We start from the raw sequence: 26,191 nt of genomic DNA, 5'->3' as shown, positions 1-26,191 counted from the left end.
GGGGGGGCTGGAGAGATGGCTCAGAGGTTAAGAGCACTGACTGCTCTTCCGAAGGTCCTGAGTTTAAATCCCAGCAACCACAGGGTGGCTCACAACCATCCATAATGAGATCTGACACCCTTTTCTGATATGCCTGAAGACAGCTACAGTGTGCGTAGCTATAATAATAAATAAATCTTAAAAAAAAAAACAAAAAACAAAAAAACAAAACCTTAAGTAGGAACAGGCTGAGCTCAGGTGGCCTGCTATTTGCCAACTCTCTTCTAGCTTTTAGATACCAGGAAGTCTTGGAGGAGAGGCAGAGCTGAGGAGACTGGGACAGCAGCCTCCCGGGGTCCTGCACATCGTGTTCTTACTGAATGAGAAACGGGGGTGACAAACCCACAGCAGGTAGAAGGCAAGAGGGCCCTCCAGGCCTTTTCCTCTTCTAGCCCAGACCCTGGAGAAAGTTCACTGCCTGCGATGGCCCAGGGACACGGGACGGGAAGGAGATGGCCTTCGGGAGGAAGTTGGGCTGGGCCTGGCTGGATTCTTCCTCGTGAGAGGGTGTGGGCGGCAGGCTTGCTTAGGAGGTGATTTTTATGGTCAGCATGGGAAAACTTGAACCCTTGACAGGGCCAGAGGATACTCAACCCTGATCGCCCCCAGGGTCCTGGGTAGAGAGAGAGAAGTGACAGAGGCCAGGGGCAGTGACAGAGAGGATTAGGGTGGGACCCTAAGGGCAGAACATTGACATGCAAATACAAAGTGGCCTTCTATTTGTAAAAGTATCCCTTCTAGGGCAGCCAGGGCTACACAGGGAAACCCTGTCTTGAAAATGGGAAAAGAGGTGTTGGGTGTTGGGGAAGGCAGTCCTGGCTGCCAGGAGGTAGCTCGTGTGTCAGAGAGTTACTGGAGGTGCCAGTGTCATCGTTAGAGGAGATGACTGCATCTCATGGGAATCAGAAGCTCTGTGTCCACCCAGGGAGTGTACAACCGGACAAGAGCTGGGGGAGAGTCTTCTGCCCCCTGCTCTGACAGCCACTGCTGGGTGGGGGACGGGGAGGTACAGGGAAGTGGTTCTGGCCAGGATGGAGGTTTGGATGCCTGCCAGGCTGCCTCCTTCCTGGACAGAGGTGACAGGGGCTGAGGTGACAAAGGCTGAGGGTTAGAGAGGAAGGAAAGAAGGAGCACGCGGAAACCTCAGTGGTTGTAGTGGCTCACCCTTGTAAAACTGGCACTGGAGCAAATGAGGCTGGAGGACCATGAGTAGCAGGCCAACCTGGGCTCTATATTAAGGCAGACCCCCTGTCAGCCTGGGATGTGCGTATGGGCCTGTGTGGCGAGAGGGTCTGGGTCAGTCCAGGCTTGGACAGGAACAGCCCGGTGACTTAGATGCTAAGCCCAGGATGAGGACAAAAGTGAAGCTAAGAGGAGGGGTAGGGAGGAGGAGTCAAGAAGAGGGAGGAGGAGGAGAGAGGGAGGACTCTTGGGGCAGGGATAGAGGAGTACGGGAAGCTCTCCGCTTCCCAGTGTCTTCAGAGCTAGACAGGTCTTTGGGTCTCTCTTACTTGGAGGCCTGAGGATGCGGGGCATAGGACAGTGTGACATCTCCCCTACCTTCTCCAGGGCCTGTAGTGATGTTGGCTTCGATCTCAGGCCCATAGGTGAAGGTCTTGGCTTTGATTCGGAAACGATAGGTCATGCCCTCGGCCAGATCCTTCACTTTCAGCCACAGTGGGCTGTTCCCCTTCACGTCCACTGTCACAATCTTGCTGACCCCTGTGGGGGAAGGACCATGAATAGGGGCTGCAGTAGCTGGTGGGAACAGGGCCACCAAGGCCACTGGCAGCTCCTGGGAGGAGGTGACGGTTGTGGCCTCCATTTCTTGGAATCAACCGAGCTGTCACTCAAGCCCACAGGCTGCCAACACTGTGTCAGGAACATGGCTCTGAAAAGAGCTCAGGAAAAAAAAAACCACCCCATGGTTAAAGTACCCGGAGGAAAGCTATGTCCTGTCTGTGCATCCGGGAACAGCCACAAAGTCTCCATCCTGTCTCACTGCTAGACCACCCCTCAGCCCATCCCATGGCCAACATCTCACAGAACGTGACATTCAGGCAGCTGGTGTTGGGATGTTCTGTGAAGATACCTCCAGCATTGGGGCTGGATGGCACCTGGTGACTATTCTAACCCCATCCCAGCCCCACCCCAGCCCCACCTTTCTTTTCTTCTTGGCCAATGAGAGGCCAGCTCCAGGGGCCCCATCATCTGTAACCATGTGGCTTTTAGGGTTGAAGCTTCAGCAGCTAAGGTCATGGCAGCCAGGGGCAGGATTGGGGGCTTCCACAAGATGGTTCTGTGTGCTCTGCACTTTCCCAACCCTAAAGTCTCCCTGAGAGTCAGGACCAGGTTTTGTTCTCTTATAGAAGGTCACCTCAGAATCTGCTATAGCCCTTAAGCTTGCCTCTGTGTGTGTGTGTGTGTGTGTGTGTGTGTGTGTGTATGTGTATGTGTATGAATTCCCTTAAAGCTGGAGAAAAAATATAAATAAATATATAATATAAATATATAAACATATAAATATTATATATGTATATATGTATATATATATATATATATATATATACACACACATATATGGTTTCAGTTTATTCTTCCAACAAGTCTAGAGAGTCAGGAGAGTCAGGAGCATTCCTAATAAGGAAATGGAGCTTCACATAAAAGGAGAGTGCACCAAACACATAGTAGGTACTTCATTAAATTTATTTATTTATGTATTTAATTTCCTTTTTTTTTTTAGACGGGTTTCTCTGTGGCCCTGGTTGTTCTGGAACTCACTCTGGCCTCGAACTCAAGAGCTTTCCATGCCTCTGGCTGCGGAGGTGTTAGGACTAAAGAAAGGCGTGTGCCACCACTGCCTGACATTGTTTCTTTTCCTTAGATGCTAATGATCCAGCATCAAGCCCAGGAGGGAACAGAGTGGAACAGGGGATATTCTGCTCACATGTATGTCTGGATACCACTTGCATGCCTGGTGCTCAAGGAAGCCAGAGACGGTATTGAATTGCCTAAAACTGGAATTATGCACAGTTGTGAGCTACCATGCGGGTGCTTAGGAATTGGCCCTTTGTGGCGGTAGCCAGGACCCTAAACCGCTAGGTGTTCTCTCTATGGCATATTTATTTTTGAGACAGGGTCTCTGGTGATGCAAACTGGTCTCCAACCTTCCTGTATAGCTAAGAAACTCCCTGAACTCCTGTCTCCCTGCCTATACCTCCTGAGAGCTGGAATTGTGGATGTGAGTCACCATGGCTAACTTATGTGGTGCTGAGGACGGTACCCAGGACTCTGTGAATGCCAGGCAACCACTGTGCCAATGGAGCCTCAGCTCTAGCCCTTTCACTTACTGAATGAGTCCTCTTTGCTGAGCAGACGCCATCCTGGCCTAGACCTTGGCTTTCTCTATAAGAAAATGGGGGGCTGCTGGCCTGCTGCAGAGCTGTGGCATTTCTAAATGGACACCCTGACTCAGGAACCTATAAGGACATGGAGTTTAGACCCTGATGGACGAAGATCTTGAGAGGCCAAGAACTCTGTTTCTCAAAGTAGGAGGTCTCTGGATAGGCCAGGAAGAAACCACTTAGACAAGAGCCTGTCTAGGTCCCCTGCATCTTGTCTTCTTGTCCTCTGACCTAGTTCTGTTCCTTCCTGTATCTCTTTCCAGGACCTGCCTCCCCTTTGGTTCTGACACAGCCCGGCTCTGCAGGATGGGCGGCTGGCACCTAGGTGGTGGCAAGAAAAACTGAGGATCATTGTCCCCACCCCTGACCCAGAACTGGAGCTGCCTAATGTTCCCAAGCTTTGTCCCTTGTTCTTACCAGGCTCCAGTGCTAGGAGGTGTGTGTGTGTGTGAGCGCGCACATGCACAAAAGTGATCACTTCCTGCCACCAGGGTGTCACTTCTAGGGCAGTCTTCTCCCTATGCCTTGTTGTAAGTAGTCCCAGCCATTGAGAAGCCCAGCCCCTTTCTTGCCCGTGAGTTCTCTTAATGTAGCTTCAGGGGATAAAACAGTGGCGACTTCTGGGGACTAAGGCTCACCCCTGGCTCATTCCTATCAGCCAGCATTGGGCTGTACTGTGTGAGAATGCTGGCAGTTACCTGATGCCAGCAGGCAGGGCTGCCCGTCCAAGCCCTCCTGAGAGCCCCATGGCAGAGGGTCTGGGTGGGGGGGGGGTCTGGGAAGGGCAGGGGTGGAGAGGGAGAGAGTGATTTGAAGACAGTGCATTTGACCTGGGCTAGGACAGTCATTTGCAGAGTGTGGTAGCTGCTCACTGTCCCACATCTTCCTGGGGGAGACGCTCCCAGGCTTTGATTAGATTTCTAAAAGGGCCCCTGGCCCTCCAGAGGGGGTGTGCTGAGAACTCTGAGGTTTGGAAGGGGCCCAGGATAACATGAGAACACCAGAGGACTCTTTTCTTTGGGGTCCTGTCCATTCTTGGGGCAACCATGTTTTGCTTGGATTCCCTCTCTCTCTAGTCCTGATTCAGTTTGTGGAACAGGGTGTGTATGTTCCAGGTTCCTGGTCTGCACAGGAGACTGCGGCTCTGTGATGCTGCTGTGACTTTGCTCTCACATGCTTATCTCTCAGAAACACCCCAATTCCTGGGTCGATCTCCCCATTTATAAGACAGGAGGATTCTCACCACATCTAACTGCTGAGGAGTGATCACGGTGTGGTCTATGGGTACAAACCAGCCCTTGAAAGGGGAGAGAGTTCAGGTCACACGGGAGACGCCCCCACTTACCATCCACTGGGGTGCAGGGTTCGTACACCAGCCTGTAGCCCTCCAGAGGACCGTTGGGGAACTGTGGGGCATCCCAGGACACATTCACTGAGGTAGTGGTCAGCTCGCTGAACTTGACTGAGCCTGGGGCACTGGGGGCTGTGGAGAGACAGCAAAGGGTTTTTTTGTTTTCCTCTTTCTGTGGAAGTGCAAAGCTTCAGGTCGGCTCTAAGCAACTAGCAGGAGCTCTTGGGTCCATGCCCGGGAAGAAGAGAGAGTGAGGCTAGGCACAAGAAGAAGGCAGGAAGGGTCAGCTAAGGCCCTCAAAATCTCCTCCTCCCTTGCCGTCACTAGCTCTCAGCTAAGAGCAGAGGCTCTGGCATGGGGAGAAAGACCTCCTTAAAGATGGAGAATCTGGACTCACTCCTAGGTGGCTCTGAGCCCTGGCTAGTAGCATGGGACCAGCCACTGCATTACAACGGATGACCCCTGAAGGTCACTATGGGGGCAAGACCATTTCTTGTCACCGTGGGGTGTGTTTTTCAGCATCCTGGTAGAGTGGGGTTGGGATGCCTTGGGATACAGAGTGGGCACTAAAGGAGATGTCAGAACTCCGGAGACATGGCGTTCCTTTCATCCCTGGGTGGCAGGGCTTGCATAGAGACATTAAGCTGTCAGCAGGAGCCAGACCAGAGGACAGCCAGAGCCTCTGGAAGAGATGTTTTCTTGTTCTAGGACCCCTGGGGTAACTCTGAAAACACAAGGATGGAAGATTCTGGTGTGTGTTGGGGGGGGGGGCTGGGAAATGGGAGGGCAAAGAGGCAAGACAGGAAGCACCCCCACCCTCCAGCATCCCAATCTGGTTGGGTGGATGGTCAGGCTATTATTGTCCAGTGCTGCCTCCCACCAGGCCAGAACTAATCTTGACAGCTTCCGGCCCATCTCCCTCGCTGTCTTTGAAGGAGGGAGGTGAACTCAGGGCCCTTTCCTGCCCTCCCCCTCAACACACTAGGGGGTTAGAAGGACGTGGGACAGGACATTCTGTCCTATGCTACAGGGCCGGAAGCTTCTAGGCTCCTGGGGGGGGGTGGCTCATGTCTGACCGGTGACACTGATGAAGTGTAGTCGAGATGGCCAGGCAGGCAGGCAGGCAGGCAGGCAGGCAGGCAGGCAGGCAGACGGAGGGGCTAGCACACCCAAGCTCAGCCTCTGGCTGACCCGGGGGAGCCAGGAGAGGGAAAGGCTGCCCTGGAGTGGGATCTTGTCCCAGAGAGGATCCCGCTTATGAGCTGTCTCAGGCAGTTTGCTTTCTGCAGCAACTGAAGACTAGTGGGGGCCACGGTAAGGAAAGTATCAGGTTGGAAAAAGCCGCCTTCTGGAGGCCAGGGCAGAAGGCTGTACTAACGGGCGATTTGTTCTAACAAAAATCGGAGGATGCTTGTTTCATATAAAATTCCATTTCGTTTGGCAAAGAAGCTACAGACATCCTTCTATGTACCCACCCCTCCCTTATCTGTGGCGTTGGGAATTAAATCCAGGGCGCCTCTCTCAGGCTAGGCAAGTGAGGTACCACTGAGATATCATCTAGAACTTCCCATATACATTAACTCATTTCTAGGTTACTTTCCATTCCTGATACAATGCAAATAGTACTGTATCTATTTACTAAGTAGTTGTTACTCGGTGCTGTCTGTAGTGCTCAGTAAAGACACATTTGTTATTTGGTGCTGTCTGTCTTCAGCATAGATACATTTTCACCTGCTTATTTGCCTTTTGAGGCATTCTCCCTTAGCTCAGGGCAGTTTCGAACTTGCTGTGTAGCTAAAGGTGGCTCTGATTGACTTTATGTGCATGTGTGTCTGTGTGTGTGTGTGTCACACCAGCGCACATGCCTATGGAGGCCAGCAAAAAGGGGGTTGGGTCCCCTGGAATTGAGGCTATATATAGGTGGTTGTGAGACACTTAATGTGGGTTCTGGGAATGGAACTCAGTCTCTTGGAAGAACAGCAATGCTGAGCCATCTCTGAGCCCTGGCTCTTGCCCATTCCTGGCTTCACCTCTTAAGGTCTGTGCTGCTGCACCCAGGCAGAAGCAATTTTGGGGAATATTTTCCTTTCTTGGTTGGTTGAAACTGCAGATATGAAATTCATGGCTTTGGAGGGTTGACACATGGGGAAAAGAGAGAGAGAGATAGAGAGAGAGAGAGAGAGAGAGAGAGAGAGAGAGAGAGAGAGAGAGAGAGAGAGAGAGAGAGAGATCCTGAATTCTCTCAGATCTGCCTTGGTTCCAGCATCTGCCCTTTCCCCTGTGACCTTACCAGGGGATCAGGATCAAAAAGCCTATTTTCTGGGGTGACTCTAACCCTCATTGTTAGACAGACACTACATTGCTTACTCCCTGGGAATTCTAGGGGAATCCAGTGTGACACTGACCAAAAAGTGGCTTTGGACACCTCAGGACAAGGGGATCTGTCCCCTCTCTCCTTCTTCCATCCTGCCTGAGTCTAGTCCCCACCTCTCTCTGTCATCTCTTCCAGACTCTCAGCCCAGAAGGCAGAGCCAGTTTTTCTTTCTTCCTTTCCTTTCCTTTCCTTTCCTTTCCTTTCCTTTCCTTTCCTTTCCTTTCCTTTCCTTTCCTTTCCTTTTCTTTCTTTCTTTCTTTCTTTTCGTTTTCTCTTTATAGCCCTGGCTGTCCTGGAACTCACTTTGTAGACCAGGCTGGCCTCAAACTCAGAAATCCGCCCTTTTGAAAATTTTATTTGTTTATTTTTATTTAATGTTCATTGGTGGTTTTGCCTGCCTGCATGCCTGTGTGAGAGTATCAGGTCCCCTGAAACTGGAGTAGCAGGCAGTTACAAGCTGTCACGTGGGTGCTGGGAATTGAACCCCGGGTCTTTAAGAAGAGCCAGTGCTTATTTATTTATTTATTTATTTGGTTTTTGGAGACAAGGTTTCTCTGTATAGCCCTGGCTGTTGTGGAACTCACTCTGTAGACCAGGCTAGCTTCGAACTCAGAAATTTGCCTGTCTCTGCCTCCCAAGTACTGGGATTAAAGGCGTGCGCCACCACTGCCCAGCTCAGCCAGTGCTCTTAATCATTGAGGCAGAGTTCTAATTCTTAACCACTCCCACCCTCTGAGTCTCCCCATCACACTCAACACAAACCCTGTTCTCCAGACCCTTGGGAAATCGGACCTCACTCCACCTCTCTTGTCAACACCGGGGTCTGTCCCTCGAATCCCCTCCAGCCTCCTGGCCTCTGCACCTGCTGGTCCTTCTGACAGGAATCCTGCTTCCGGCTTCCTGCTTGTCTCCAGAGCTTCCCACAGCTGGTCTCCTCTGGCTCAAAGCTCAGCTCAGGTGTAGCCAGCCATCTTGTGAACCACACCCTGCTCCCCTTAGCTCCCGCCACCCCCAGCCAGTTCATCTGTGCAGTGCTTGTTTATGTCCTGTCCCCTGGCCTCAGCAGGACACAGACTTTTTTTTTAAATCATTGTTTCGTCACCAGCATGAAGCAAAAGTGTGGGCTCACAGAAGACAATGAACATGGGGTGTGTTGAGCAAAGGCAAGGAGACAAGAAAGGAGGAGAAAGCTAAATGGGGGTGGGGAGTGGCGGCTTGTCCCAAAGGCTGAGACAAGGTGGGCAGAACAGGCTAGGTGAGATCTGGGGACTTTCTCAAGGTTCCCAGTGAGAGTTTCTTTTCTTTTAGTTTCGTTTCTTTTCTTTTCTTTTCTTTCTTTTTTCTGGACACACAGAGCCTTCTTTGCAGGCTGGGCTTTTCTTTCCACAGGGCATCTGGAAGTGGGGCCTGGGTATCTGAACCCAGTTCCCTGGCTGCGTGAGATAGCTCTGACACCAGACGTGGACACCAGTATGTCCCCCAAACCATGACCTCCCCAAGAGACTTCTCCCTACCTGCTTGCTGAGTCTGGCCCCGGGTCGGGGTGCTCCTCGGCCCATCCCCCGCAGCATTGAAGGCTGCCACGCTGACCATGTAGGCTGTATAGCCCGTCAGGTTCTTGAGTTTCACGCTGTTCTCAGCCAGGAAGAGAGTCTTCACCCTCTCTGTGAGGTTCCTCCGCTGGACTTCCCAGAAATAAATCTGTGGGAACCAAAGATTGTGGGATGAGAGGGATGAAGACATTAGGCCTCCCCTCTGCCCCTGCCCATCTCGGGGTTCAAAGACACCCCTGCTTTCAACCAGGAAACAATATGGAAGTAGCTAAGAGCTATTTAAGAAGGATTCGGGAACTTTTCTTTTTGTAGTCAATACCCACCCTCTGATCATCGGTAAACTTCATCCCCTGTGTATCTTGTTTCTCTGGGGTTGGTATCTGTCCCATGTAACAGGCGTGTCAGCCTCAGAATAGGAACCTGCGTCGTCTCACCAGCCTGAGCTGGAGAGGCGGGAGCAATCATGGGCTCTGCTCCACTGTGTGGGGCACAGGGCTAGCAGCTTGGTAATGCCAGGGCACTGGTGAGGAGCAGAGAGCCTCAGCTTTGCCACATAGGCAAAGGCAGCCTCAGCTGCTAAGGCCCCTGTAAAAAGCTCTCGCTGTAAATAAAGTTCCTGGTGGTGCATATGCGCAATCCAATCTGATAATCGTGGATCAAAGTCTGAGAAGTCTGATGCAGGCTGGACAGAGGTGGCAATCGGTTCGTGGCTCATCTCTTGCTGGCACCATTTGCTAGGCCTGTGACTTGGTCAGCTGCAGAGGGCTTAAGGACACGCACTTTCCGGGGCGAGCAAGAAGACTGCAGGCCGTAAGGACTGGCCAGCTTCTAAGGGGATTGTTACATGCTTGTGGAGGATTTTTAAGTCCTCAGCGCAGCAGGAGTTTCGTGGAGCCTCCGGGCACTCTATAATGAGCATGGTTAGTGCTTTTAAACACGCATCAAAGACTCTCAAACTACATTAAGAGCTGGGATTCTGTTACATACAGCCTGGCATTCCTAACCCTGTACAGGATTGACGATCATTTGGCTCCATCTGCTGGCCAGAGAGGGTTCTGAACGCTATTGGCGTTTCCTTTCCTCCATACCAATAAAAGTAGGAAAGAGCTAATAAAAGTGTCCACCCCCAGCGTGTGCAGAGGCAGTTAGGACATCTTGTTACTACAAAAGATTTGCTTCTCTACTGCCTTGCTTCCATTTAAAAAAATTCTTTTTATATGGGGAACTGAGGTCTCCATTCATAAAATCACCCACGCATCCACTGACTATGAGAATGCAACAACCACAAAGCAGTCTCCTGGATTCATCGTTTGGGGAAGAGCTCAAGGCTAGCTCTACAGCTCTGCACACTCCCTGAGCATCAGCAGCTTGGCGAAGACAGTCAAAGAACTGTTGGATTCTTCTGGCCTGAGGAGAGGGATAGAGGGGTTTCCGGGGCCTCTGTGGAAATGCAGGGGGAGCTGGAACAGTAGGGAGGCCGAAGAGGGGTGACGGCTGTGTGAGGAGAAACAGGCAGGGGAATATCATGTCTCAACTGGGTGAGGCACGGTGCTGTGGAGACGGGCTGGGTGAAGCCTGTGACCGGTTGATGAAGAACAGGGCACATTTATCAGCAGCCTTAGCAGGGTGAGATTTGGAGGGACGGTGAAGATGAGAATGTACTTGGGGTTGGGTTTGGAAAAGAGAGTAGAGAGTCAGCTTGAGGGGGGGGGCAGAGACTATGGGAGATTGTCTTTGGTTTCCTTCTTCCCCGCTCTTCCCTTCTTCCTGCCCTCTGCTGGAGGGTCTCTCTCCCTCCGCTGAAGATGGAGCCTGAGTTCTATGTATACTGTCTTGTGCCCGTGTCTCACCAGAGCACAGCAAACTGTCAGCAAGCACTTTACCATTTAGCGATGTCCCTGTATCATGGGAGAAGCCTTTGAATGAATCCTCCAGCAAAGAGACCCAACAAGGACATAATGAGATGTGAACAAAACCACGAGGTCAGGAAAGGGCTTTAGAAAAGGAGACAAGGGGCTGGGGAGATGGCTCAATGGTCAAGAGCACTGACTATTCTTGCAGGGGACCCGGGTTCAATTCCCAGCAACCACATGGCAGCTCACAACTGTCTATAACTCCAAGATCTGACACACCCTCACACAAGATATACACAAGATGTGGACAAAACACCAGTGCACATAAAATAAATAAATAATTTTTTAAAAAAGGAAGTAAGGGACTGGAGAGATGGCTCAGTGGTTAAGAGCACTGACTGCTCTTGAAGAAGACCTGGGTTTGGTTCCCAGCACCCATCTAGTGGCTTAGAAGCTCCTATAAGTCCAGTTCTAGGAGATCTGATGCCCTCTTCTGGCCTCCTTGGGTTCCTGTGGTCCACATGAACTCATGCAGACAAGCACATAAACATATGAAAATACTAAGTAATGAACAAAAGAAGAAACAAATTTCAGAATGCCTTTATGGCCTACCTATGACGGGTCCTAGAGGGAGATACTTGGTGTTGTTGGGGAGACAGGGTCAATGGCTGGGGTCACACCCTTGGGCACGGCAGTGTCAAGGTGTAGGATAGAGAAGCAGGCTGCCTGCTTGCTGTCAGTAGACCTTTGTTAGATGAGGATACACAGTAAAAGGGACAAGGGCTGAGGCTGGATCCTGGTCCCCAAGGTGACATGATTGATTGGTAGAGCGCCCACTCATGGGGAAGTGAGTATGTACTGAATCCAGGCTGTGGGCTCCAGAGGGCAGGCACCCCGTCCATCTGGCTCCTTTGTGTCCCAGGCACCTAGACTCACACCTCACCCATGGTTGATACAAAGGCCAACAGACGTGTCATGGGGGGAAATGGCTGGAGCGGCAGCGGATGACGCTGACCTCATTTCTTAACTCTTGGTTCTTATTCCCAGCCCGTTTCCCCTTTAACCACTTTTCTGACGTATAGTTGACGAAAATTTAATAGAATTAAGATATATAATTAATGTTTTTTTCTCCTCTTCTTTTCTTTTTATTTTTAAAAAAAGGTTTATTGATTACTGCTAGCAGGATAATAGTCTCCAAGCCAAACCTGAGACTGTTCTGAGAAATGGAGTGAGGGAAGGGAAGGTTTTTTTTTTTTAAGATTTATTTATTTATTTTGTGTATGTGAGTATACTGTTGTTATCTTCAGACATCCCAGAAGAGGGCAACAGGTCCCATTACAGATGGTTGTGAGCCACCATGTGATTGCTGGGAATTGAACTCAGGACTCCTGGAAGAGCAGTCAGTGCTCTTAACCACTGAGCCATCTCTCCAGCCCCTCTTCTCTCTCTCTCTCTCTCTCTCTCTCTCTCTCTCCTTATAGTGCCAGAAACAGAGCCCAGGGCCTTAAGTATGCTCAGAAGCACTTGATCAGCACTGCACCTCTCTCTGGCCAACCTGTTGTTATTATTATTTATTTACCCTTTTTTGGAAGCAGGACTTACATAGCCCAGCCGCTCTTGATTTTACAAAGTGACTAAGGGTAAACCTGGAGCTGACCCTCCTGCCTCTACCTCCTAAGAGCTGGGATTACAGGTAGAGGCCCCCACACCTGTTGCTTTATGCCTGCAGAGGGTCAAACCCCAGGAATCATGAATGCTAACCACTCTCCCAGCTGAGCCCTACCCCAAGCCCTCTGGTGTTTTCATACCCACCCACTGGGGCCCACTGTCAACCCAAGCTGATTGGCACCTGTCACCTCCAACGGTCACCTCTTTTTTTTTTTTTTTTTTTTTTACTTTTCATAAAAATCACAATTTATTAACAGATTTTGAGAAGAGTGATTCAGAAATGATTGAAATTAGAGAACCAAATGATTGAGAAAGAATAAGAAAAGCCTATCTATTTGGGTATGGGTTTATCTAAGAACACTGTAGCCGTCTTCAGACACTCCAGAAGAGGGAGTCAGATCTCCTTACGGATGGTTGTGAGCCACCATGTGGTTGCTGGGATTTGAACTCAGGACCTTCAGAAGAGCAGTCAGGTGCTCTTACCCGCTGAGCCATCTCACCAGCCCCCTAAGAAGAGTTTTAATTAAGCCTTAGCATTAGTATTTATATCTTGTTGGTTACAACTCAAGAGAGTCCTTAATAAACTCTACCTGCTGCCCTTGCTGGATAAATCAGAAGGTGGTGTGTGTGTGTGTGTGTGTGTTTGTGTGTGTGTGTGTGTGTGTTTGTGTGTGTGTGTAGGTAGGAATAATCGCTGAGAGAGCAGAAGCAGGAGCTGCTGTGCTTGATCCTGGTTCAGGGATTGCCCCTTTCCTGTACTGGGCATCTGTGCTGCGATTCCTAGAAAACTGCAGGATTACAATCGGAACCCAAGCCTTTAAGCAAATGCTTCTAATTGTGCTAAATCCCTGACCTACAGTGACCTTTTTTGATGCACAGTAAGAACCTTTAAGAGCCAGGGTCAGCATACGTATTTTAGCTACACACTACAGTTTTATTGGGCATGGCTAGCATCCTGCAGGTTAGATCCAGGGACGGGTTCATCCTTACATGCCTGAACCTCTTTTGGCTGGGGGTTATTTTTGTTTCTTTGGGATAGGCTCACTCTTCCTCAGAAAGGCCCGGAACTCACTCTGTGGCCCTGCCTCAGCTTCTAAGTGCCCATGTTTTTCCACTTTCATTTTTGAGACAGGGTCTCTCTATGTAGCTCTGGCTGGCTTGAATTCATGGAGACCCACCGGTACCTGCCTTCCAAGGGCTGGGAGTAAAGGTGTGTGCAACCATGCCTGGCTTGAAATGTTTGCCATATGACCAGCATCTCTCCAGTCCCTCCCAAATCTGGCGACCACCTTCTTCTTCCTCATTTTGTGACTTGGACTATTCTTTTTTAAAATTTATTTAATTTATATTTATTTGTTTATATTAATGGGATCCATTGGGTGGGTCCCATTACAGATGGTTGTGAGCCACCATGTGGTTGCTGGGAATTGAACTCTGGACCTATGGAAGAGCAGTCAGTGCTCTTAAACCCTGAGCCATTTCTCCAGCCTGACTTGGACTATTCTATCCTATTATTACTATCCTAGGGACTTTGATGAGTCAGGTCATGTGTGAGTGAGGTCATGCAGACCAGTCTTCCTGGTGGCTTCCTGGTGGTTGGCTCATTTCACTTAACACAATGTCTTCTGGGTTCATATAGCTTTGAGACAGGAAAACAAACAGACCATCCCCAAGAGCAGACAAATAAATGGGTAACAGGAACCTGGAAAGTCAGGAGGCACTACCAAACATGAATTGGGTGGAGATTCGAGTCCATGCCACCATGACCAGCCACGCACCAGGACACACACCTGTAATCCCAGCATTTGGGTAATGGAAGCAAGAGGACTAGAGGTTAAATGTCATTCTTAGTGACACAGTGAATTCAAGACCAGTCTGGGTTATATGAAACCCTGTCTCAAAACATGGCATCTACAGCAGTGGCTGTTATTAAAGTATCAAAAGATAACCAGCCCTGGGTCTGGAGAGATGGCTTAGCCAATAAGAGCTCTGACTGCTCATCCTGTCCTGAGTTCAATTCCTAGCAACCACATGGTGGCTCACAACCATCTGTAATGGGATCTGATGCCCTCTTCTGGTGTGTCTGAAGACAGCTACAATGTACTCATATACATAAAATAAATAAATAAATAATTCTTGGAAAAAAAAAAGAAGAAGAAGATAGCCAGCCCTCTGGTGAGAAGCTAGAAGCCTCCTGTGCCATCATTGGAAATGTAAAATGGCATAGTTACGGTGGGAAACAGTCTGGAGTTCTTCAAAGAAAATTAAAAATAGAATTACCATATGATCCAGCAATCTCATTTCTGGGAATGTATCCAAAAGTATTAAAATCAGGATCTTGAAGAAGATATTTACACTCCCATGTTACGCTGTAGTAAGAGCCACAAAAGCTAAGATGTAGAAAATCCAGGCACTCTATTGCACACCTGTCACCCCTCACTTGGAGGCTGACGGGTCACAAGTTCAAGGTCACCCTTGGGGACATAGCCAAGGGGACATAGTTTAAAATCATGCTGAGCTAATGTAAGACCCTGTCTCAAAAAACAAACAAAGAAACAAACAACCCCTTCTCATTATGTCAGTGGATGAGCAGATGAACAGACAGCATTTGTGCATTTACAATGGATTTCAAATTTTGCTTTCAAAGCAGGGAAGTCTTGCCACTTAGAGGCACGTGGACCTGCGTCCTCCTCCTGTGAATTCCACAGTCTTTAGACTGCTACGAACACCTGATGCTATGGGAGGGCTACGTAAGAAGTCACCACAGCACATCCATCTAGGGAACCACAACAGGGAAATGTCTCACGGTCACGCTGGCCCAATGTTGCCCTCCCATAGCTGTGATCCCCCGCAGGAGGAATCCGCCCACCTGCCTGCCTGCCCGCCCCACCTGCCTGGGACCCGTGAGGGACTTCACTGCTATCAAGGCAATGCCAGTTTGTTATTGTTGGGGGCGGGGGGAGGCAACTATGGAATGGAACCCGTGGCCTTGTGCATGATAAACAGTTGTTCTCTGGCTTAGTCACTTTCTCAGTCCTTGTTTGTTTTAGTTACTGACACAGTCTCATGCAGACTGGAACTAGCTATCTGGTTGAGGAGGACTTTGAGCTCTTGATCCCCCTGCCTCCACCTTCAGAAAACTGGTATTATGGGTGTGTTTTGCCACAATCAACGTATAACCCTTGTTTTTACTATATTTTAAATTTTTAGTTATGTGTACACACATGCATGCGTGTGTGTGTGTGTGTGTGTGTGTATCCCTGTCCGTGTGCCACTGTGCACATGAGTGCAGGGTCAGAAGGTGTCAGAGTTCTGGTAGCTGAAGTCCCAGCCAGCTGTGGGTGTTGAGAAATGAAGCAAGTGGTCTTAACTAGGGAGCCATCTCTCCAGCTTCACCCTTGTTATTTTGGGGCAAGAATTTTGATAAGTAGACAAGATTAGCTATGAGCCTACAATTCTCCTGCCTCAACCCTGCTTTCCATTCCAGCTCGAATGATGGGTATGTGCTGCCATGCCTGGGCCGGTGGCTCTCCATCCATCTATCTGCCTATCCACCCACCCGTCCTCCATCCATCCAACCATCCATCCATCCATCCATCACACCCATCCATCCATCATCCACCCATCCATCCATTTTTGAGACTATGTAGCTTGGCTAGCCTTGAACTCATAATTCTCAGCTCCTCTTTCCATCAGTACTTTGGTGGCTCTCTTTTTTTTTTTTTTTTTTTTTTTTTTTTTTTTTTTTTTTTTTTTTTTTTTGGTTTTTCGAGACAGGGTTTCTCTGTGTAGCCCTGGCTGTCCTGGCACTCACTTAGACCAGGCTGGCCTCGAACTCAGAAATCCGCCTGCCTCTGCCTCCCGAGTGCTGGGATTAAAGGCATGCGCCACCACGCCCGGCTGGTGGCTCTCTTTTCATTCATTCATTCATTCATTCACTCATCCATCCATCCACCCATTCATTCATCCACTTTGGAGACTATGGAGCACTAGCTGACCTTGAATTTATAATTCTCCTGTCTCACCCCTACTTTCTTTCTGTACTTGGATTACAGGCATACATCATAATATATGACTAAATAGTTTACTTTTAAATTAATTAATTAAAATTTGAAACCCTGTATTCCTGGCCGACCCAGAACTCACCATGTAGACCAGGGTGGCCTCAAACTCACAGAGATCTGCCTACCTCTGCTTCCTGAGTGCTGGGATTAATGATGTGTGTCACCAAGGCTCTGTTGGCTCTCTTTAAGGCCACACTGACTATATTTTTGTCTGTAGAGGACTAGATGACCAAAGTTTTAGGTTTTGTAGGTCTCTGTTGCAACTATAAAAGTCTGTTCATCACTTTTTTTTTTTTTTTTTTTGAGACAGGGTTTCTCTGTATAGCCCTGGCTGTCCTTGTTCATCACTTTCTTATGCAAATGTTGCCATGGCAATTTGTAAACATATAGGCATAGCTATATCCCAAGAAAACATTACTTATGCAAAGACAGTGGGCTAAATTTGGCCTGTTGGCTATAGTTGGCCAATCCTGTTAAAGTGAATAATCTGTTGTAATTCCAGCATCTTTTTTTTTTCCTAGATAGGATTTCACATAGCCCAGGCTATCTTCAAAGTCACTATGCAACCAAGGATGATGCAGAACTTCTGATCCTCCTGTCTCTGCCTCCCTAGTGCTAGCATTACAGGTACGTACATACCCCATCCTGGTTTCTGTGGTGCTGCAGGTTGGACCTTAGGGCTTTGGGTCCAATCAACTTAGCTCCATCTCCAGCCCCTTCCAACATCTCAGAAAAAGCCAATCAAGAGCCGCAGAACAGCTGGGTTGTAGTTCTCTCTTAACAGCCCAATAGCTGCTCCCTGGGCTGCACTCGCTCCGTCTCAGTTTCTCCTTTGTGCTCTGAGCCATCACCAGACTCTTGTCCCAAGGCTCAGGGTCAGGTCTTCTTTTGTTTGCCATCTGTGTCTGTGTAGGCTCTTCCAGTCCAGTGCTTTCTCTGGTTTGGAGCTGTTCTCTTAAGCCCCACTTGTAACTACAGCTTCATTGTCTCCCTTGGCGGCTGGCAGATATTTTTTCCTCAATAGAGACAGGGTTTCTCTGTGTATCCTTGGCTGCCCTGGCACTCACTCTGTAGACCAAGCTGGCCTCGAGTGATTGGATTAAAGGTGTGTGAAGCCACTGCTCAACTGTAGATGTTTTGGAATGAAAACACAGGGAGCCAGACTCCAGGTCTCTCCAGCCCCCTCCTCCTTTGCCTTCCCTGTGACTGAAGTTTCCATCTTCCCCAAGCTCCCCTGGCCATGACACTGCTCACGTTTCCTGGTCTATCCTCAGGCCATGGTCCTCTGTCAGAATCTACCAGCTCCATCACCACCACCACCACTACTACTATTACTTCTTCCTTCTTCCTCCTCCTCTTCTTCCTCCTCCTCCTTCTTTCTTCTTCCTCCTCTTCCTCCTCCTCCTTTCTTCTTTTCTTCCTTCTTCCTTTTCTCCTTCTCTCCCTCCTCCTTTTTCTTCTCTTCCTCCCCCCCTCTTGTTTTTCTTCCAAGGATCTATGTATCCCAGTCTGGCTTTGAACTTGCTAGGTAGCAAAGGATGATCTTGACCTTGTGAGGCTTTTACCTCCACCTCCTGAGTGCCGGGGTTACAGGTGTGACAGGTATCCACCATCACAGCTGGATAGACGGTGCTGGGGACAGAACCCCCAGGATTTCACACACACCAGGTAAGCACTCTGCCAGCTGAGTCTCACCTGCAGCCCAGATGCTGATGGAAACACACCAGGCCCGGTCCACGGGTGCTGATGGCTCACCGCTGGTTAGCACGCATCCGGGATGTGGCAGTTCCATCCCTGTGGTTCACACCCAGGGATGGGCAATGTTTTCTGGGAACTGCAGACATCCGCTGTGTTCTATATGGTACCTGGGTACCCACACATTTCCTGAATCTCTGTGCTAACGCACCACTTCAACAGTCTAGTGGCTTCCACACGGTGGCTGGCTCTGCCTGGCGCCTCCTTCCTCTCCAGAGGCGTAGGCGGTGAGTGTAATATTTGGTTTTCCCAGCTGGCGCTCCCGGGCGAAGCTTGGTGGGGTACCATCCATCTCCAGAGCATCCTTGACAAGATGCCTCCCTCCCCGTTTCTCCCCCTCCTCCATCCTGGATGGAAGAGGTTCCGATGCTGGATTTTGCCTTGTACCAGGTGGCCTGCCTCCACAGGCTGAGTGGCAGAGCGAGTGTTTCACCCTGGCACACATTCATGGCCACCTATGGATGGGTTGGGCCAGGAAAACCATGGGGTTCTATGGTTTGCACAGCCTGGGTCCCCAGGGCCATTGCGTGGAGACAGTTTTCTGAAATACCATCCAAATATCAGGAAGGAACCAGAGTATTCCAGATGTTGGCGAGGGAGGCAAGCTTTCGCTACAGCCAAGGGCTGCGTGCTGCAACGAGGGACGCCAATTGGCTCTTAACTCTTCCACACACCCACCGCCTCCTCCAGGATCTGAGTACGTGCTCTGCTTCCTGGCAAGGGTGATTTGGGCTTCTGGATTCTAACACCGGATAGGTTGTGACCTGCCCAGACTATATCAGTTGGGCTACAGTTTCCTCATATAATGGTACCCACAATGTAACAATGTAACAGCTTTGTGGGCTTTCAGCAGGCTGGAAGAGTTTCAAAGCAGATTTCCAAAGACTGCCAAGGTACTTTGCAAATTGGTCTTCTAATTAAAGATGGGCCAAGAACCCCATAGATTTTTTTTTTCTGAGACAGGGTCTCTTATAGCCTAGGCTGGCCTTGAACTTGCTATAAAGCCCAAAATGACCCCAACCTCCAATTCTCCTGCCTCCACCGCTGGAGGGCTGGGATTATATAAACCTCCACATCTGGTTGATGCAAACACTCTACCAATGGAGCATCTTATGTGACTGTGGGACTGGAGGTGACGGGTTTGGGCATTGTGTGCATTAAAGCAGAACAAGCCTAGGTAGGGTCTGAGTTCCTCCGATCAAGTTAAGCCCATCTCAGAATGGAAATCTTCTACAATGCCACAAAAATATTTCTGCCAGCTGTGCACATAGCCCAGACCACAGGTGTACAGTGGCACCCATCCCACTCACCCAGCCCTCCCTACCCCTTGACTCCTCTGCTCACCATTCCTCTGCCAGGTCACACATACCTTGTATCCTTGGATGTCTCCATTCTGGTTGTCCAAAGGGGGTGGCTCCCAGGTCACATCCAGCTGTGTGGCTGTGGCACTGTGGATGGCCACGTTCTGCGGTGCTGCCGTGGGCACTGGAGGGCACGGAGGTTGGAGAGTGAGTGTTCACGGGTCTAAGCTATGGAAGGGGAGGTGGGCTAGGGCAAGATGGGGGCCCTGGATCCTGTATCTGGGACTCAAACTCACCTGCCTCCCCAACAAAGACCTCTTGCGGCGGGCTCAAGGGTCCCTCACCCACGGCGTTGTATATGCTCATTCGGATCTCGTAACGCCTGTGCTTGCTCAGATCTATGGGGGAGAGTGGGGGTCAGGAACACAGAAGGTCACAGAGCTGGTGGAAGGAGTCCTCTAGGGAAGCTGGAACTACGGGGGAGCCGGGGGAAGGAGGCATAGCTACCATTCTTGCCCCCCACGTGACAACGGGGAGGAAACAAGTGGAAAGCCTTAGATGCTTAGGCTGCACCCTGCCAATGTGCCTATGGGATGCAAAGCAGGCCCGGGACACAAAGTCTCCATCTGCTCTAGGGTCATCAATACAATTGAATCTTCAAGTCAGTGGTGTTGAGACTGTCAATAGTCCTGGCCACCCTGGGTCAGAGGGTCAAACCTTCCTTGCCTGTACCCTTCCTACTATGACAGACGCAATCCATTTCCATCATGTCCCTGCTGTGTCCCCATCTGTCCCCCTTCACTAGCTCTTTTTTCCCCTCCTCTTTTGGGGCTAGGGATGGAATCCTGTGTTCTCTCCAAGGTGGAGAACAAGCCTTGCTATTGGGTTGTATGCCACTGCTGACCCCTTCAGCTCCACTAGCTCAGTCCAAGAGGGGACGTGTTTATGGAATGTGAATTTGGGGTGAAGAAATCCCACGTGTTAGTCAAGTTTGAAGTGCTTGGTGGGGATGCCCAGTGAGGAGAAGCCACTGCAAGCAAATGGGCTTTGTTACCTTTGGTGGGGAGATGTGATCCCTTCCCATGGTGCCAATATGTCCCCCTATCCCCTGAACTCTATTGTCCCTGTCTCTCTACTTCCCTTGTTCCCCAGGGTGCCAGTTCTGACATGCATAGGCTCAGGCTGAGGAGAAGAGGGCAGTCTAGTTCTCGAGGTTGGCTTTCCTTGGGTGGATGTGGGCAGAACCTGCTGAGGCTTCAGAAACAGCAAGGGGCAGAGGGGAGCCACAAGGGGACAGGCTGGGGGTTGACATATTCCATCCAGGAGCCTCAGATGGGGATAGAGAGATGGTTAGGGCCAACATGTCTTACATGGGTCAAGCTGGGCAGTAGCAATAGATGCCCACCTACCTGCCTTGTATAAAGCATGTGGGCATGCTTCTCTCTTCTGCTTTACCTCCTACTGTTGACTCACTGTCTCCTCATGCATGCAAGTCTATACACGTTCCTACTCAAGCACTTATAGGATAGGCCTGGGGGAACTCTCTTCCAAAATGCCTCTTGCTTCATGTGCTTAAAAGATGTGTGTGTTAGAGGCAGTCCTCAAGCGCCCTGGGTGGGTAGGCTGGCTAGGTTTTTGTCAGCTTGACAAAGCTAGAGTCATCTGAGAGGAGGAGACCTCAGTGGAGATTATGCCTCTGGAGAGGCATTTTCTTGATTAAAGCAGTGGGAAGGCCCAGCTGCTTTGTGGGTGGTGCCATCCCTGGGCAGGTGGTCCTGGGTGGTATAAGCGAGCAGGCTGAGCTGGCTAGGGTAGCAATCCGATAAGAATTGTTCTTCTGTGGCTTCTGCTTTAGTTCCTACCTTGAGTTACCACTGTGTGGCTTCCCTCAGTGATGGACTATTGACTGAGACATGTAAGCCTAACAAATCCTTTCCCCCTTCAAGTCGCTTTTCATCCTGGTCTTTATCAGGGCAACAGAAAGAAAACTAGTACAGTGTGCTGGCCTGGGGCCAGGTGTTCTTGGCGATCTCCCCTCCCCAGCCCATCCCAGGAGGCCTGGGGCCACGATGGACCACCCATGCAAGGGGACTTACTGTCCAGCTCGTACTGCGTGAGGCTGGGCCGGGTCAGGTTCCGCATGGAGTACAAGGCTGAGGGGCAGGGGGTGAGAAGCCAGGGAGACAGCAGATAGAGGTTAGTGTATGCAGGCACCCCACCCACTGGGAACCAACCAGGCCTGGGATGGAATGACAAGGCTGTGACAGAGCGGACAGGGCTGTTTCCCATTCCTAGTGCTTAGTCAGGGTGGACATGGGGAGGGGGAAGTTCCTAAACCATTGCTGTCCCTACCTCGGTGGACACTGACCAAAGCCACGGGGGAGCCTCTCAGAGCCTAGCAACCCTGAGGGCAGCTCTGGGGGGGGCCCGCTTTTATCCCACCGGCTCCCCGGTTTCACTCCGGAGTTTGGGCAAACCACGGTGAAATATTGGCATCGTGAATTCCCTCATATGAACCAGAAACCATTTTATTGCCAAGAAATATGAGTGAATCAGACACAGATCATATAAAAAAAAATCACAGCCACGGGCAGACATTGGCTGAAATAAATAAATAAATATAAGAAAATAACATGAGCTATTAGGTCAGGTGTTTCTGCCGGTCTCGTTCGCTTCATGTCCCTTGCTTGGTGCTCAGTCATTTTGCCCATGCTCACCCCTGGAAGCGATGGCTGCCTAAGCTTGGGAGATGTGGGACGGGGCAGCACAGCCCATGGGGACCTAGGCCATCTCCTCTCTCCCGCTAACTCCTCTTCTGTGAACAGTGTAGCTCCCTTCTTAATCCTCTACAAGGCCTCCTCTTTCCTGTCTGCCTCCCTCTCCCTTCCTGGAGGAACAGACCAGGAGCCCTGTGGATTCCACACTCATGGCACACCTAGCCTGCTTCCTTGGCTCAGCCTCATGCTCTTTTGCTATGTTAACACCACAGCCTCCTTGCCTCTCTCCCTGTCACCTCTCCCGTGGCTGGGGCACCTCCTCTGTGCTCCCTGAGTGTCCTACAAAGTCCACTCACACCCTCCTCTTGCTCATGGCTTTCCCAGCATCCTCCATGCTCCCGAGTGATCTACAAATTCCACTCACACCCTCCTCTTGCTCTCGGCTTTCTCAGCACCCTCTCTCCCTGGATTTCCCCTAAATCTCTCCCTTTTCTCTGCTTCTTCTATGCTTGAAGGCTGGCTTCTTTGGCCCGAGGTCTGGGTAGTGACTTCCCAGGGAATAGGAGGGGTCTTGACTGTTGTTCTTGATAGGGGTCTAGATGTTGAGCTGCTGGTTCCTCCCCCCACACATTCACCTGCCTAACCTGCAATCATCCTCCCATGTCAAGAATGTCTTTTGTCACTTTTTGTCTGGAACATTCTCCCCCTGACATCTACCTCAGGGCTAGATTATTGAATGCTTGGTTCTTTTTCCATCAGACTGATCCAAGAGATCAGGGACCTGTCTGTTTAACCACTGCTGTGCCCAGAGTGTCTTGGAGCATATAGAAGGTGCTCAATAAACAAACGCTTAGCAAGTGAATGGATGGGTAAGAAGAGGAACACGAGGGGAGGGAGGCAGGGATGCAGGTTAGCAGACTCAAGGAGACTGGGAGCAGCAGATGGATGGGGAAGGTGAGAATGCCCACCCCCACCCTCCCTAAGGTCCCGGAAGTGCTACTCACAGGTGAGCTCAGCCCACTTGGCCCCAGGGTTGTTGATGCCTCGAAGAGTGAAGCCCCTCAGCCCATCATAGAGCAGCTCCCGGTACCGGATCCGGAAGCCCAAGAGGATGCCGTTGATCTTGTCCTCAGATGGAGGCTACGGGAGGGTCAAACATGGGGAGGGGCCTTGACTATGGCTCACCTCACTCCACCCCATCTCTGTCCATCATGCCTCCTGCAGCCACAGGGCAGGTGCTCGGTCCCAACCAGGAAAACAATGGGGATAGGGGCGGGCGTTTCCAAAGAGGTTGTTATGGTCTCTTTGGGGGTGGGGGGAAGGACAGGGACCACCATGCAAGCCCCCTTCAGCAGAGCAGGAGACCTACTCAGAGACATGAAGGTACATGCCCATGGTCACATGGCAGAAATAAGACCTGAAAACACGCCCCTGGAATCACCAGCCATTGCTCGTCCAGAACCCCCGTGACCCACTTCTGGCCTCCCTGGGGCTGCTGCTGTCTGATGACCACCTGGTGGACATCCTGGTGTCTCCTATGAGCTGAGCCCCTGGCCTACACTAGCATAAGCATGCACATAGATATGGCCTCTCTTTCCTCCTTTGCTTTCTGTCCTCGGCTGAGCTGGAGGACAGGCTTTTTGCCAAGTAGAAACTATTTTCTTGATGACCCTCCTTTGAGACATCTGTTGAAATGGTTCAGCCTTTTTATTGGCTCCTTAATTGCTTCCCTGGCTGCCATGGGTATCGCCTGGCCCTTTTGCCCAGGTGTCCCATTGGCTACAGCCTCCTCTGGCTCAGGAGAGGTTGCTAGGTCATTTCCACTTAGGGGGATGTCCCCTCTGGGGTCCCAGGCCTCAGCTACACAAGGATTGCTACTGGGCCCAGTTCCTCAGATCCTGAGAGGTAGGGTCAGGAGCTAGCTAGCCTCTACCTATGTAGGGGTTTCTGTGGGTGTCCTGCTGAGCCCAAGGTTGCGCTCCAGAGAATGGATGGGCAGCGTGATAGCTGAGGTTGTCTCGGACCCTGGCAGAACAAACATTTCTCTCTGAAGAGCAGGCAGCTGGGAGAGACTAACACACACAAAGGGATGCTGCTCATGAGGAAGGTCACAGGTTGCTGTTGGGAAGCCTGTTACTGACCTCCGGGTCTGGGCTTTACGGAACCTTGGGGAATCCTCAGAGTCCCCTGTGCTTCTCTGCATACAGATTCAACATGTCTGGGGTCATGAAACTAACCCTGTCACTTGGACTCTGTGACTCATGGTCACATTCTGTGACATGCATGCACCTTGATGTCCCTCCCCCATCCCCTGCCTTTCCCTGTGCTCTGGGGGTATAGAAAAGAGGCTGAGGCAGCCCTGGTGGGGACTGGTAGATTTTTCTGGTCCCAGCCAAGAGTTTTTCTGGAATGAACCCATCTTGTCGACCTAGCCTTACCTGCCATCGGATTAGCACAGAGGTGGTGGTGTGCGGAGTCACTGATAGGATGGTAGGTGCCTCATCTGGGGCTGTGGAGGGAGACAGAGGGCTAGGCTCTGGGGCCTGGAGTGTCAGCACCACCCAGAAACCCACAGGGACCAGATTCTGCTGACATTGGTTGGCTAGGTGGGTCCTGCTGAAGTTACCCTGGAGACCCACCCACGCTGTTTTCCTCACAACAGCCAGGGTGAGCTGGAAGCCTGATCTCAGCCCAAACCTAGGATCTTAAGAGTTTCTCAAAGCCACAGGACTAAGGTGGCTGTTCGATGCAGGGCCAGGGTGAGCAGCTGCTCCCACTTCCCGCTAGATGGAGGACCATCGGAGAAGAAATGCACCCAAATTCTAGGCAGGATTAGGACCCCGAGCTCTGATCAAAGTCCCTTTTGTCCCAAACCTCTGGGCATTCTGGCCTGGAGGTAGACAGGCCTAGCAGGCCTCGTGAGCCATCTCTCACCGTCAGGGGTCCCTCCCACAGAAGAGCCTTTTGTACCCAGGGAGCAAGCAGGGTCAGGAGCAAGAAGCCCAAGCAGGGAGATGGCACTGACCGGCCTGCAGGGTGGTCAGCGACTCTGATTCCTCGCTGAACTCGCTATCGCCGATGTCGTTGGTCGCCTTCACTCGGAACTTGTAGGACGTAAAGGGTTTGAGTCTGTGGAGGGAGGGAGTTGGGGACCAATGACCAAGGTGTCAACTGTGATTTGAGTATGAACGATTCCCCCCGACAGGTTGTTGAAGACTTGGGTCCCAATGGGTTGGATCGTTTTGAGAAACTGAAACTTCAGGAAGTGCGGCCTTGGTCAAGGAAGTGCATCACTGGGACATGCGCACGCATCTTACATCCTCAAGCCCTTCCTCCAGGTCTGTTTCCCCGGGTACCGTGTGCCTCTGCCACATGCTCCACTGGCCCAGAGCAACAGACCCAGTTGGCCTCAGGCTGAAACCTCTATGGCTGTGCTCTCAGACAAATCCTTCCCCCTATAAGTTGCTTCCTCCAGGAGTTTGCCACTGTGATGACAAGTCTGACTGACACATTGTCCCTCAGGACTCATGCCATCACCTCTACTGTGGGGTCTCATCCATCCCTGCTTGAGGCGGGGAAGAAGCAGGGGCCTCAGTGCTGACATACGACCCAGAAGGAAACCTGGAGGCTTGGGAAGGGGTCACGGTGGGACAGGCCCTGAGATGCTGAGTGCCCAGGCCCCATGCCACCCCTGCTTGGGAGCCACATCACTGTAATGATAAGCCATACATCCCCAGGCTCATGTCTACCCATGCTCTGATGGCCAGGAAGACATCCAAACTTCCCTCTCCACACAATTGTATACACGGTGCCCTGCAAGCTGCAAGCCTTTTCCTGACGTTAGGGAATTTTTTTGGGGTGGGGGGGGTGCGGAGATTCCCCAGAGATAAGGAAAATTGTCTCTATGACCCTCATCTTCTTCCCAACAAAATGGCTTCTTAATTTACAGGGTTGGGGGTGGGAGAGGGAAGGCCTATTCAAGTTCCAGGTCACGTCGACGGGAGTATAAAAAATACAACCACCAGGGATTAGATTGAGGGCAGGGTTTTGGAGAGGAACTTTGCACTCCTATTAAAGATGGGAGGAGGACACGGGCTGTTGGGAGAATCGCT

At 50.7% G+C, this 26,191-nt stretch overlaps 1 protein-coding gene across 2 annotated transcripts in view; it reads right to left on the bottom strand.

The window, feature by feature from the left end:
• The window catches only part of Sdk2 (sidekick cell adhesion molecule 2), a 277,776-nt gene that overhangs the window by 22,471 nt on the left and 229,114 nt on the right, over nucleotides 1–26,191 (bottom strand). The window contains exons 31-39 of one of the 2 annotated variants that reach the window (XM_021175806.2): nucleotides 25,105–25,208; nucleotides 24,518–24,588; nucleotides 23,084–23,219; nucleotides 21,459–21,515; nucleotides 19,659–19,760; nucleotides 19,431–19,546; nucleotides 8,683–8,869; nucleotides 4,789–4,926; nucleotides 1,600–1,761 (exon numbers count right to left, since the gene is read on the bottom strand). In XM_021175806.2, coding sequence (XP_021031465.1) covers nucleotides 1,600–1,761; nucleotides 4,789–4,926; nucleotides 8,683–8,869; nucleotides 19,431–19,546; nucleotides 19,659–19,760; nucleotides 21,459–21,515; nucleotides 23,084–23,219; nucleotides 24,518–24,588; nucleotides 25,105–25,208 — 1,073 coding nt within the window. The remainder of the gene's footprint in view (nucleotides 1–1,599; nucleotides 1,762–4,788; nucleotides 4,927–8,682; nucleotides 8,870–19,430; nucleotides 19,547–19,658; nucleotides 19,761–21,458; nucleotides 21,516–23,083; nucleotides 23,220–24,517; nucleotides 24,589–25,104; nucleotides 25,209–26,191) is intronic. The other variant, XM_085829438.1, reaches the window with a different exon arrangement.

Source organism: Mus caroli, unplaced genomic scaffold, assembly GCF_978045245.1.
Source record: "Mus caroli unplaced genomic scaffold, Mus_caroli_1 scaffold_13, whole genome shotgun sequence".
Taxonomy (NCBI): domain Eukaryota; kingdom Metazoa; phylum Chordata; class Mammalia; order Rodentia; family Muridae; genus Mus; species Mus caroli.
The sequence above is the reverse complement of the archived record's forward strand: the minus strand, read 5'-3'. Positions and strand labels throughout refer to the sequence as shown.